The 12500-nt window shown below is 48.8% G+C and overlaps 1 protein-coding gene across 1 annotated transcript in view; it reads right to left on the bottom strand.

The window, feature by feature from the left end:
• Nucleotides 1–12500, bottom strand: part of LOC135828377 (tubby protein homolog) — a 33562-nt gene that overhangs the window by 5732 nt on the left and 15330 nt on the right. Inside the window, exons 6-9 of the mRNA XM_065340829.1 lie at nt 12357–12469; nt 4325–4442; nt 2520–2615; nt 1733–1823 (exon numbers count right to left, since the gene is read on the bottom strand). Coding sequence (XP_065196901.1) covers nt 1733–1823; nt 2520–2615; nt 4325–4442; nt 12357–12469 — 418 coding nt within the window. The remainder of the gene's footprint in view (nt 1–1732; nt 1824–2519; nt 2616–4324; nt 4443–12356; nt 12470–12500) is intronic.

Raw genomic sequence — 12500 nt, 5'->3', positions numbered from 1 at the left:
CACCCGGTAAACCCTAGCGGCAGATGCAGCGCCTAATGGTAGGGGTGAGTGGGCAAGTCTCACCACCACTGTGACTGGCACAAGTGCTGAGAACGACCCCATTAGCTGCATCCATGTACCCCTTGTGCCTGGCCACAAGTTCCCAGTTGACTGTGGGTAGCAGCGCGGCTGGAAAAACCGCTCCCAGGCAGGACTTGAACCAGGTACCTCTCGTATCTCTATCATGGTCTTTGACCAACCCACTGTGCCTGCCTGGAATGCGCGAGAAGTCCATCAAAACTTCGACTCGGCAAACCTTAAACCAGCCACTGACTCACACTGCCATCTGGTGTTCACAAGGTGTTTGTTGCGCTGGAAACAGAGCGTCTCTGTAAGTTTGTTGTCCCTGGCGATGTTTTGGCCTGGAGAGCAATGTATATGTGATGCCCTTCATGCATATTTTCCTCAGCGTACTCAAGCTCAACAGGTGAGGGTTGAATTCCCAGAGACAATGTGTATTGAGCAGGGAGTTGTGCTTTCTCTCAGGTTTGCAGAGTGGAAGGTTTGCTGGACTTCTCGTGTGGCCTGGATGGCAGTTGTGAGTCAGTCAAGTGTCAAGTCAGATCAGCAGGAAAAGGGAACACTCCAGTGTGGTTAGAAACCAACTTCCTTAGAGACCTAATGGTGTGTGGATTTTACCATGAGTATGATGGGTGCATCACCCAACAATACAGAGAATATTTCCTGACTGCGTAGCATGAAGGAGTATGTCAGGGATATGGTCAACACAAAATGGAAATGGTATAATCCATTCACCCAAAGTCACTTCCCAAATAATATATAGATCAATAGTGTGTACTGCGTAGTGATGCAGGGTACATGTATGTGCAGATCCGGACAAGGTTTACCGTTATTCAAGCGGGTAATATCACCTGGGGCATGATCGATTGGGCGAATCCCAAGTAAGTGCGCTCAGAGTGAGCGTGATCGTTTGGCCGAATCCGGAATAGGTGTACTTAGAGTGTAATCCGACCACACCGGCCCCCACACTGGCCCCCACACCGGCCCCCACACCGGCCCCCACACCGGCCCCCACACCGGCCCCCACACTGGGAGTGGCTGGAGTGGAACTGGACTTTGGCATTTTTTGACAGATTTCACAGAATATTTGTAGGATATGCGTACATTATGCATACTACACCCTTCCGTGGTTCGATTGGGCCAGCGCTGCTCGAACTACACCGCCTGCTCGCACTCAATCTAGATTCGCCAATCAATGACACTCTTAGAAAACCCTGGGTAATGGATATCCGTGCTAGTGCTGCACTGGTTGTGCATGGCAATATTTCATTATCTTATCCGACATGACTGCTACCGTATTTATGCATAACAAGGACATAGATGTGGTTCATGGGGTTTTCTGTACGTCTCTAGATGAAGGAAACTTGACGAAACTGGACGAGGGCAGGCAGGCTAAAAGGAATGGCCAAAGTGGATAGGGAAAGTTGATGTAGTATACTAAAATGTACAGCACCAAAAATTATCATTCTGTCTAATGGCCACACTTAGATTGATCGCAGAGTAACAACGGTATCCTGATCTGTTTTCTGCACAGGGAATGACCTATACCTTATCGATCCTACTCTGTGAGGAGACAGTGTTGAGAACTGGCAGCACTGCGTGACCATGATGCTATAGACAGGGATCACAATGACTAGAGGTCTGCTGATACTTGATACAGATAAGTTATTACCTGTAGACCATTCCGCTGGCTTGTTCTGAAGTACGACAACTTTTCCGGATGAATCCTTCGACTTGAATCTTCTTAACAATGTTTCCCGGTGCTGTGGCGAGAAGGACAGCAAGAGAGAGAGACAGAGAGAGAGAGAGAGAGAGAGAGACAGAGACAGAGACAGAGAGAGAGAGAGACAGAGAGAGTGTGTGTGAGAGAGAGAGAGAGAGAGGAGAGTGAGAGAGAGAGGAGAGTGTGTGTGTGTGAGAAAGAGAGAGAGAGACACACACACACACGCACACAGAGACAGAGAGACAGAGAGAGACGGAGAGACAGAGAGAGAGACAGAGAGACAGAAAGACAGAGAGACAGAGAGACAGAGAGACAGAGAGACAGAGAGACAGAGAGACAGAGAGATAGAGAGATAGATAGATAGATAGAGAGAGAGAGAGAGAGAGAGAGAGAGAGAGAGAGAGAGAGAGAGAGAGAAAGAGAGAGAGAGAGGCCTTGCTGCTTCACTGAACTAGAACTGGTGAAAGATAACCACACATTTCAGGCGCGTCGGAAGGTATTTTAGTGTGGTACCGTCAGCCATCTGAAGAACAATTTACTCGCGGAGGAGTGGTGGCTGAGCCGAAAATTTTGGAATTTTAGATCCAAGATCAGTGTATTTTGTTGATTCACGGGGTATCTGGGGCAAAAAGTGGTACGGTCAATACCGTAGTGACCGTACCTTGTGCGACGCCCCTGCATTTTGAAAAGTTAGACCAAGTACTTGACATAACGGTTACTGATGGTGATATCTTACATCAATAGGCACTATATTCACTCTGTCATCCATTGGATCAAGCTGGGGGATGATAACGGAGAGTTTGAGAGGACCATCGGATCCTGTCGGTTTGCCCTGCACATAGACAATCACAAGATACAGGAATGAAAGCAACATTAAAATCAACAGCAACACCCACAACATAAGCAACAGGAGCAGCAACAGCAGAAGCTGCCACAACACTAGCAGCTGCAGCAGCATCAACAGCAACCATAGCCACAATAATAGCAGAAGCAGCAGCAGCAATATAAGCAGTATCTTCACCATCAGGACGACAAGCAGCAACAACAACAACAGCAGCAGCAGCATTATCATCCTCAGCAGCAGCAGCACCGGCAGTAGCACCAGAAACTGCAGCAGTAGAAAAAGCTGCAGCAGCGGTAGCAGCAGCAGCGGCAGCACCAGCAAATGAGTCAGATAAAAGTACCAATTTCCCGTCACTGAAAATTCTATCAAAATTCTATCAATGGAACACTGTTGTCAAGTACTTCTCCCCTCCTTCTCCCCCCCCCCCCCCCCCCCCCCCCGTGAATGCGTCCTCCATTCTATCCCCTCCCCCCCCCCCCCGCCCTCTCCCCCACATCCAATGCTCGCACCCTATGTCTTCACAGTGCCGTACACCACCACCGCTCACCCCCATCCCTGCTCACCCCCCCCCCCCCCCACACCCCTCCCACCACCGCATTGGCTCACCCCCGTCCCCCCCCCCCCTCTCCACCCTTGCTCACCCCCACCCCCACCTCTCCGCAGGAGCCATTGCAAGACAAACTCAGTCCACAGCAGCCATTACAAGATAAGCCTACTGTAAAACGACAAACTTTCGCGGCGGCTAAATTTAGCGTTTTAGCAAACTGGACCAGTTAGCGGCGATTAATTTTAGCGATTTTTACCTTCCACCGAAAATGAATTTTATTTTACGAAGCCTCGAAGTGCTGGGCGCAGAGTGCATGAAGAATGAGAGAAGAAACCAAAGAATAAAAGAAGGAATCAAGGAATGTAAGAAGGAATCAAGGCATCAAAGAAAGCCATAAGGTAAGTACCAGTACTGGGAGAAAGGATGGCACGTTCGAAGAGGGATCATCGGAAGACTTTCTCTTCGAACTGCCGAGCCACTGCGATACTCATCGCGATAAAATTCAAAAGACTTCTTCGAGCAGTACAACACTAAAATCTACGCAACAGCAAGCTGGCCAAACGCTCCAAGCAGTTCAACAACACTCTCCACAACACTGAGACATTCTCCAGTCGATCGTTTTATTCTCTTCTGGTTCAAGTCGCCGTACTCCAACGACAACTAATGTTTGTTACTTGTTGGTACGTAACCCGTCGTTGCGACAGCTGCGCTCTTTGGTTGGACATAGCCGGCCGTGCAAGTATCGATCAGCGCTGTGAATGTACAGTCAGTGCAGTGAGTGATGCATGCGCATGTACGAGTCGTACTGTACAGATCTGTTGCAAAACGATCGATCATCGACGCATCGCGTAGTATGGAATAGTACAAATTTCATATTCGCGTGTCAAACTTTCGCGATTCGACCCTGCTCGCGAAAGTCACGAAAGTTAATCGCTCGCGAAAGTTTGTCGTTTTACAGTAGTCCACAGCAGGCATTTCAAGACACAGCCAGTCTGCAGCAGCCATTGACACACCCAGTCTGCAGCAGCCATTGGAAGAGAAACACGGCAAGTCCACAGCAGCCTGAAAGAGCGAGTACAATGATATAAGAATAATGACCAATACCACACAAGTACAATGATATAAGAATAGTGAACACTAACACACTAACCACATGAACAGCGAGCAGTTCCTCCCTTAGTTTGATGACATTCCCCTTAGCACGTTTCATCTTGTTTGGATTGAGGCCGTCGTTATAGAGTGTGAACTCATTTCCCGTCAGGCTACACCTATGGACATGGAAATGCAAAAATGGACAAAAGAGAGTACCACATGACAAAAGAGAGTACGACATGTCGAACAACACACGATGTAACATATCGCAGTAAGATGTTTAAAAAGATTATCGTGTCCGCTCCTGAAGGAAACTCACGACCCCCGTTAGCACCAGGCAAACCGCAGCGGCAGATGTAGCCTCTAACTGTAACAGTTTGACCTTGACACTTCTTGCTTGTCTTATGGTAACACCTTGTGTTCCTACTATTTTCACTCCTGCGGTTCTCGCCTTTCTTTTGCTTTATAACCTCTGGTTTGAACATCATTCGGGGAATTCTCCAATCAATCAAGTCTATACTGTTACACTGGTAGCTTGAGGATGGTTGAGATCATCGTTTGCCCTTTGACGTGCCTTGTGCTCCTGGCCGCTACTGCTCTGCTATACGCCGCTTTCCGTGAGATCCGCCGCGCTCGGGACAGTTGGACGACATCAATTTCCTGCTACATCAAGCTCAAGTCCTCCGGATCTAGCCCCGTGTCGATCGCGTTCTCTCTCCCAGACAAGCCCGAGCGTCAAACGCGTTACCAGAGAACCGAATGTTTTCCATGGCAACCCTTCCGAGTTCAAAGAGTGGGTATTTACGGTCGAGTTAGCCTTGAAGTGCTCACCTCAAGGTGACCCGGAGAGCCAAGTTAACTTTGCGGCTAGCTACCTTGCTGGGAATGCGCGTCTTTGGCTAATTTCTTCCATGGAAGCAGGTGAGCAATTTTCGGATTAGCATTCTTTGAAAAGCGGTATGGCCCTCACTATGACGGGGAAAGAGTGCGGTTGGATATGTTCTCTATCCACCAACGTGGGTCAATTGAATCGTACGTAACGGAGTTTTCTCGACTAAGTTTACAGGTGCCGGAACTTGACAAACTCTCCAGAGCCTTGCTATTTGTCAACGGCCTGCACGGTAACATGCGGACCTTGGTAGTGAAGGAACACCCCACTACACTGTCAGCCGCCGTTCAGGCAGCGCTAGCAGTCGCCTCAGACAGCCGATTTCAGCGCAGACCACCGCTGGCGACCGCGCCGGGATTCGCACCACCATCAGGTAGCAGAAAGCTAACAAAACTAAGCCCCGAGGAACGTGAGACATTACGAGCCCAGGGGGGGGGGGGCTACTTCGCATGTCGTCGACCAGGCCATATGGCCCAGAATTGCCCGCAGCATCGAGATCACCCAAACGGTGGACGTCAGTAAGGCCGATGCGATTACTGACGCATCAAGAAAAGGCATCACCTGCGTGTAGTGTGTGCTCCGTCTCTACCCGTAACCGATTCAGTAGCCTCGCTGTGGAGGACGTTGACGATGATGTTGAATGCTCCGAAGCCAATTTCAAGCGAGATGTTACACCAACTATTGAGGCCCAGGTTACCAGCGTCAATGTGGAAACGGAACATGAGCTCCTGCGTGTAGAAGGCAAAATCAACGGTCGTCGCGCGCTTATGTTAATAGATTCGGGCTCGACCCATGATTTCATTGCCGAACAGTTTGCCAGGAGAGTTAACCTGCCAACCGAAATTGGCATGGAAAACCTGAATGTCACGCTGGCTGATGGAGCATCAAGCTCGTTTCCCATGGAGACGACCCATGAATTGAAGGTTATCGTAGGCGACTTCAGCGATAACCAAACCTTCACGATGTTCCCCCTTCATCGCTATGATGCTATATTGGGGAAACCTTGGTTAACGCGTAACAATCCAGACATAAACTTCCGGACGAATGAAGTCAGGTTGAACTCGAATGGTTTGCCTTGTGCGTCGCCCAGTCAAAGCGAACCGACCGCTCCTGTGGAGACGATGTTCATATCTGGTCGGCAGGCTAGGCATGCTCTTAGGAGTGGAGACGAAGGTGTTCTGGCGTGGGTCAGCGTAGAAGACGGCATTGGCAAGGAACCTCCCGACAAATCCACTCAGAACGAGCACCCAGATCTCAAGGCCATGTTCCGTGACTATGACGATCGTTTCCCGGATGATCTGCCAGCTAGACTCCCACCAAAGAGGTCTGTAGACCACGAAATCCGCCTGGAGGAAGGCTCTTCACCCCCATTGCGACCTGCCTATCGCCTGCCCAGGCCAGAAATGGAGGAATTGAAGAAACAGCTCACAGAACTCTTGAAAAAGGGTTTCGTAGAACCAAGTAAGTCCCCCTTTGGTGCACCGGTGTTTTTTGTCAAGAAAGCTGATGGTTCGTTACGCATGGTCTGTGATTGGAGGGAGCTAAACAAGATAACTGTTAAGAACAAGGCGTGCTTGCCCAATGTGGATGATTTATTCGATACCGTACAGGGCGCTAGGTACTTCACGAAACTAGACCTCCGATCAGGGTATAATCAGATTCGCATTCAAGCTGAGGACGTGCCCAAAACCGCGATTAACACTCCCTTTGGGCATTACCAATTTAGGGTCATGGGATTTGGTCTCACCAATGCACCGGCAACATTTCAATCCATGATGAATACGATTCTTCAACCATATCTGAGGGAGTTCGTAGTCGTGTTCCTAGATGACATACTCATCTTCAGCAAAACGTGGTCGGAGCATATGCAGCATGTCCGGTCGGTATTGAGCGTGCTCCGGGACAACCAGTTATTTTGCAAACGGTCAAAATGTGAATTTGGCGTGGAGAGGGTGCGGTTCCTGGGACATTGCATCGATGGACTGCACATCGCCCCTGACCCAGACAAGATTGCCGCAGTAAAGGTCTGGCCCGCTCCGACTTCCGTCACAGAGGTGAGGAAATTTCTTGGATTTACGAATTATTTTAGGCGATTCATAGATCAATACTCATCGCTCTCTAAGAACTTAGAGGAGATAACGGGAAAACATGCACGATTCGAGTGGAACAGCTCTCGGCAACATGCCTTTGAATCGCTAAAGCATGCCTTGTTGAATGCGCCCCTATGCGGCTGGCTGATGTGAACCGACCATTCAGAGTGGTAACAGATGCAAGCGATTTCGCCTTGGGATGTGTTCTTCTCCAAGAACTAGAGGAAGATGCCTGGCATCCAGTGGCTTATGCTAGCCGAAAATTGTCTGCTGCTGAACAGAATTATACAGCTACAGAAAGAGAAACATTGGCCGTAGTGTTTGCGCTAAAGACCTGGCGCATCTACCTCTTTCAACACTTTGAGGTCATTACAGACAACATGGCGGTAGTTTATCTGAAAACAAAACCAAGCATTACAAAGAGAGAGGCGCGATGGGTTGAGTTCCTAGCTGACTATGACTACACAGTCCGTCACATACCCGGCAGAGAGAACCCTGCAGATCCCCTTTCGCGTCGCCCAGATCTCCATGAGAGTAACCTCGTGGAGAATGCAGTACCACGTTTGAATGCTATTGAGTATGCTTTAGCAATGAATGATGACGTGTCCAATACAATATCAGATGCCTACCAGAAAGACAAAGAGCTAACTCCCATCATAGAAAGATTGAAGCATTCTCTCCGAGATAATTTGCATGATCGCTATTATTGGGACGAATCCACTGATCGCTTGTACCTCAAGGCACCCCCCAATAACCGGTTGTGCATACCACAGTGCGGTGTCTGGTTAAAGCTCATTCAAGAACACCATGAGTGTGCAACGGCTGGCCACCCGGGTCGTGATCGAACGTACTTCCGCCTAGCACGTTTTTTCTACTGGCCCCGAATGGGTCTCGATATCAAGAGATTTGTCAAAACCTGTGATCTCTGCCAGCGAACGAAGGGAGGTCAGCCACGAACAGGGCTTCTCCAGTCACTTCCAATACCTAATAGTCCTTGGCAGGATATCTCAATGGATTTTATTGTTGGATTGCCCCTTACTTCTCGTGGCTTCGACGCAATTTACACCTTTGTGGACCGACTTACGAAGTGCGTACATCTTGTTCCAACAAACGGGAAGATTGATGCTAAGGGCAGCGCTCAACTGTACATTCAAAACGTGTTTCGTCTGCACGGGCTGAGCTCGACCTTTGTTTCCGATCGCGATCCACGATTCACTGCAGCTTTTTTCAAAGAAGTATTCTCTCAGCTAGTAACTAAATTGGCATTCAGCACTGCTAACCACCCTCAAACGGATGGTTTGACAGAGAGAGTTAACCGGCAAGTGGGAGATGATCTAAGAGCATTTGTGAACTTGAGACAGGACAATTGGGATTCGCTTCTACCACTCTGCGAGTTTGCAATTAATAGTTCACAACAGTCATCTGTAGCTAATACACCGTTCTATCTGAACTATGGGTTTGACCCTAAGTCCCTGCCCGAATTCATTCTTACGGGAGGGGAAAGGAGTGATTCGGTCGATTGGCTTCATGAGCAGGAAGCCGCACTAAGGATAGCTCGAGATGCAATGCTTGACGCCCAGGCAAGGCAAGCTCTATACGCAGACCAGACGAGAACGCCCAGTGATTTGAAGGTTGGTGATAGCGTTCTTGTCTACAGAGACTTTCTACTGACCCCGGAAGCTCGTGGCCAGCCCTCTCGGAAGTTGCAACCCAAGTGGTTTGGTCCGTATCGTATCCAGGCTAAGATTGGCGCGAATGCTTTTCGCTTGGAACTACCCCGTGAACTTCGCTGCCATCCCGTGTTTAATGTCACTGCTCTTAAACGCTACGAAGAGAACACGATTCCTGGAAGACACCAACCCCCGCCTCCGCCCTTCACAGATCTAGATGGACACACACGCTATGTTGTCGAAGCCGTTTTGAATCACCGACACCGCAGTGGTGAGCAACACTTCCTGGTGCATTGGAAGGGTTACCCCAGCAGCGAAGCTACGTGGGAGCCCGCTGGCAACCTATGTGATGAGTCTGGTCGGAATATTAAACCGCTGCAGAACTATCTAGCCTCACAACGACAGCAGCCTTGATCTAACTGGACTGAGCCATATGCATCTCTTACTGAGATAGTTAACCCTTTAAGAGCCACAGGAAAATTTCAAAATTCTGCGTTTTTTCGTGTTCCTTGGATCATAGCTTCAGTTCTACTCACTCAATCCTCACAATCTAGGGCTTCCTGGAAAGGTCTCCGCGAGAGGAAGAGAATGAGGTCGATCATGATAGCCAGCACACCGTCTATCCAGCGCTAGATCGCAGCGACAGTACGAAAAATGCCCCAAATGCGTCCAATTGCGTCCCGCTCCAGATATTTCATTTTACGCGATCGTGGAGTTCCAATTTTTTCGCTGTGTACTCTTGACAATATCAACAGTGAAACCCGTGCAAATTCGAGTAAACCAGCGTGACAAAAAGTCTCAAAATTCTCAATACTAAAGTCGCACTGCGCGCTTTTGAAATTGCCGCGATCGCGGCTCAACTTACGAGTGATTTATCTCAGGAACCGTTGCTCGCAGCGCTTCGCGGATTGTTTCTCCCGACCGGTGAGAGTTTTCTCTTCGCCCTGGATATTTCGATCACTGGATTTGAGCGAGATTGGACTGAGTTACGATCTTTTGAAGTTTTGCATTTGAATGCGTCGTTTACGACGCATTCAAGTATGGGGCGGCTCTTAAAGGGTTAATAATAGGGGTGAAAGTTGGCACTGAGATCCCGAGTTCGAGTACTCTGATTTTCTCCGATCGAATATTCGAGTATTCGAGTATTCTTCATCTCCTAAAAATTGCACACCAAGGGCCTTAAAATCACATCATACAACCCTGATTGAACCAAGTAGCAGTCATTTTTCTCGGGTATATCGGTTCGTGGGTCATTTGGGCTCTCTCTACTCGTGAACAAATGTTCACCGCACAGTCTGCACCTCAATATCTGCCGACTGCTGCTCTGAAACTGCAGATTTCTGTGATAAATGCATGCACCATGTATGAACGAGTACTCCGATTTATTCCGAGTACGATTATTTTTGAAAAAACCGAGCGAGTACTCGAGTACTCGGTATAATTGTTTCACCCCTAGTTATGTTATAGACTGATATAGTTTTGCGTCATCTCCTTGTGAGAGTGATGGAGTTGAGTTGGATTACACTTCAATGTGGTTATGCATGTGCATGAGTGATTATTTAATATTCCCCTTTCCACAATTGCATCTCCTAACTGGATTGTGTTATCTAATAGAACCTTGGGCTTCCTATGGGGCCGGGAGAGTGTAATAGTTTTACCTTGACACTTCTTGCTTGTCTAATGGTAACACCTTGTGTTCCTACTATTTTCACTCCTGCGGTTCTCGCCTTTCTTTTGCTTTATAACCTCTGGTTTGAACATCATTCGGGGAATTCTCCAATCAATCAAGTCTATACTGTTACACTAATGCATGTGACATGTCACCTTAAAAGAATTACTACCGTCTCCGTTTTGGAGGGAACCAAGGACGACTGCTAACGTCAGTAAAATCCATATCACATGACACATGCTGCAAGTCTTATCAAAAGTATATAACCCTCAAGAGTGTACAACTGCCTGCACAACTAACCCCCAAGAGTGTACAACTGCCTGCACAACTAATCCTCAAGAGTGTACAACTGCCTGCACAACTAACCCTCAAGAGTGTACAACTGGCTGCACAACTAACCCCCAAGAGTGTACAACTGCCTGCACAACTAATCCTCAAGAGTGTACAACTGCCTGCACAACTAACCCCCCCCCCCCCCCCCCGAGAGTGTACAACTGCCTGGACAACTAGCCCCCAAGAGTGTACAACTGCCTGCACAACTAACCCCCAAGAGTGTACAACTGCCTGCACAATTAACCCCCAAGAGTGTGCAGCTGCCTGCACAACTAGTCCCCAAGAGTGTGCAACTGCCTGCACAACCTCTATGCAGTGCTGCGACAGCAGAATTTCACATAACGTGACATGGTTCAAAAGGTCACGCTGGCAAGCAGTGCTCTAAAGTGATCACAAGAGAGTTGAACGCAAAAGCACTGTGCTGCAGGCTTGCCTAGCACATCCTTGTACAGCCTAGCACATCCTTGTACAGCCTAGCACATCCTTGTACAGCCTAGCACATCCTTGTACAGCCTAGCACATCCTTGTACAGCCTAGCACATCCTTGTACAGCCTAGCACATCCTTGTACAGCCTAGCACATCCTTGTACAGCCTAGCACATCCTTGTACAGCCTAGCACATCCTTGTACAGCCTAGCACATCCTTGTACAGCCTAGCACATCATTGTACAGCCTAGCACATCCTTGTACAGCCTAGCACATCCTTGTACAGCCTAGCACATCCTTGTACAGCCTAGCACATCCTTGTACAGCCTAGCACATCCTTGTACAGCCTAGCACATCCTTGTACAGCCTAGCACATCCTTGTACAGCCTAGCACATCCTTGTACAGCCTAGCACATCCTTGTACAGCCTAGCACATCATTGTACAGCCTAGCACATCCTTGTACAGCCTAGCACATCCTTGTACAGCCTAGCACATCCTTGTACAGCCTAGCACATCCTTGTACAGCCTAGCACATCCTTGTACAGCCTAGCACATCCTTGTACAGCCTAGCACATCCTTGTACAGCCTAGCACATCCTTGTACAGCCTAGCACATCCTTGTACAGCCTAGCACATCCTTGTACAGCCTAGCACAGCCCGGCACAGCCCAGCACAGCCCAGCACAGCCTTGTACAGCCCAGCACAGCCCAGCACAGACCAGCACAGCCCAGCACAGCCCAGCACAGCACAGCACAGCCCAGCCCAGCACAGCCCAGCTCAGCCCAGCAAAGCACAGCAAAGCACAGCCCAGCACAGCCCAGCCTTGTACAGCCTAGCACAATCTAGCACGGCTAGAGGTTCAGCAGTATCTGGGGTTTTTCAAAGTTTCAGGGCACAGTAGGAGCAGAGCGATGCTGATCTCCACACATGCACATCCATCTCTACACATTCAATTTGCCAGTTGACAAGGGGATAGACTCAGTTTAGACAAATGAAAGATGTTGACAACATACCTCAGTTTGCCCAAATATAAAGCGGAATGTTTTAAGACAGGTCCTGGCGTCTTGCAGATAAGGAACTCTATGTGTGCGACTTTATGGTCCCTCTTTGCAGCTAATATGCAGGACTGTGACACAAACACACACACACACACAAAC

This window comes from Sycon ciliatum, chromosome 12, assembly GCF_964019385.1.
Source record: "Sycon ciliatum chromosome 12, ocSycCili1.1, whole genome shotgun sequence".
Lineage (NCBI taxonomy): Eukaryota > Metazoa > Porifera > Calcarea > Leucosolenida > Sycettidae > Sycon > Sycon ciliatum.
Note: the sequence above shows the minus strand (reverse complement) of the source record. Positions and strands in the feature narration are given on the sequence as shown.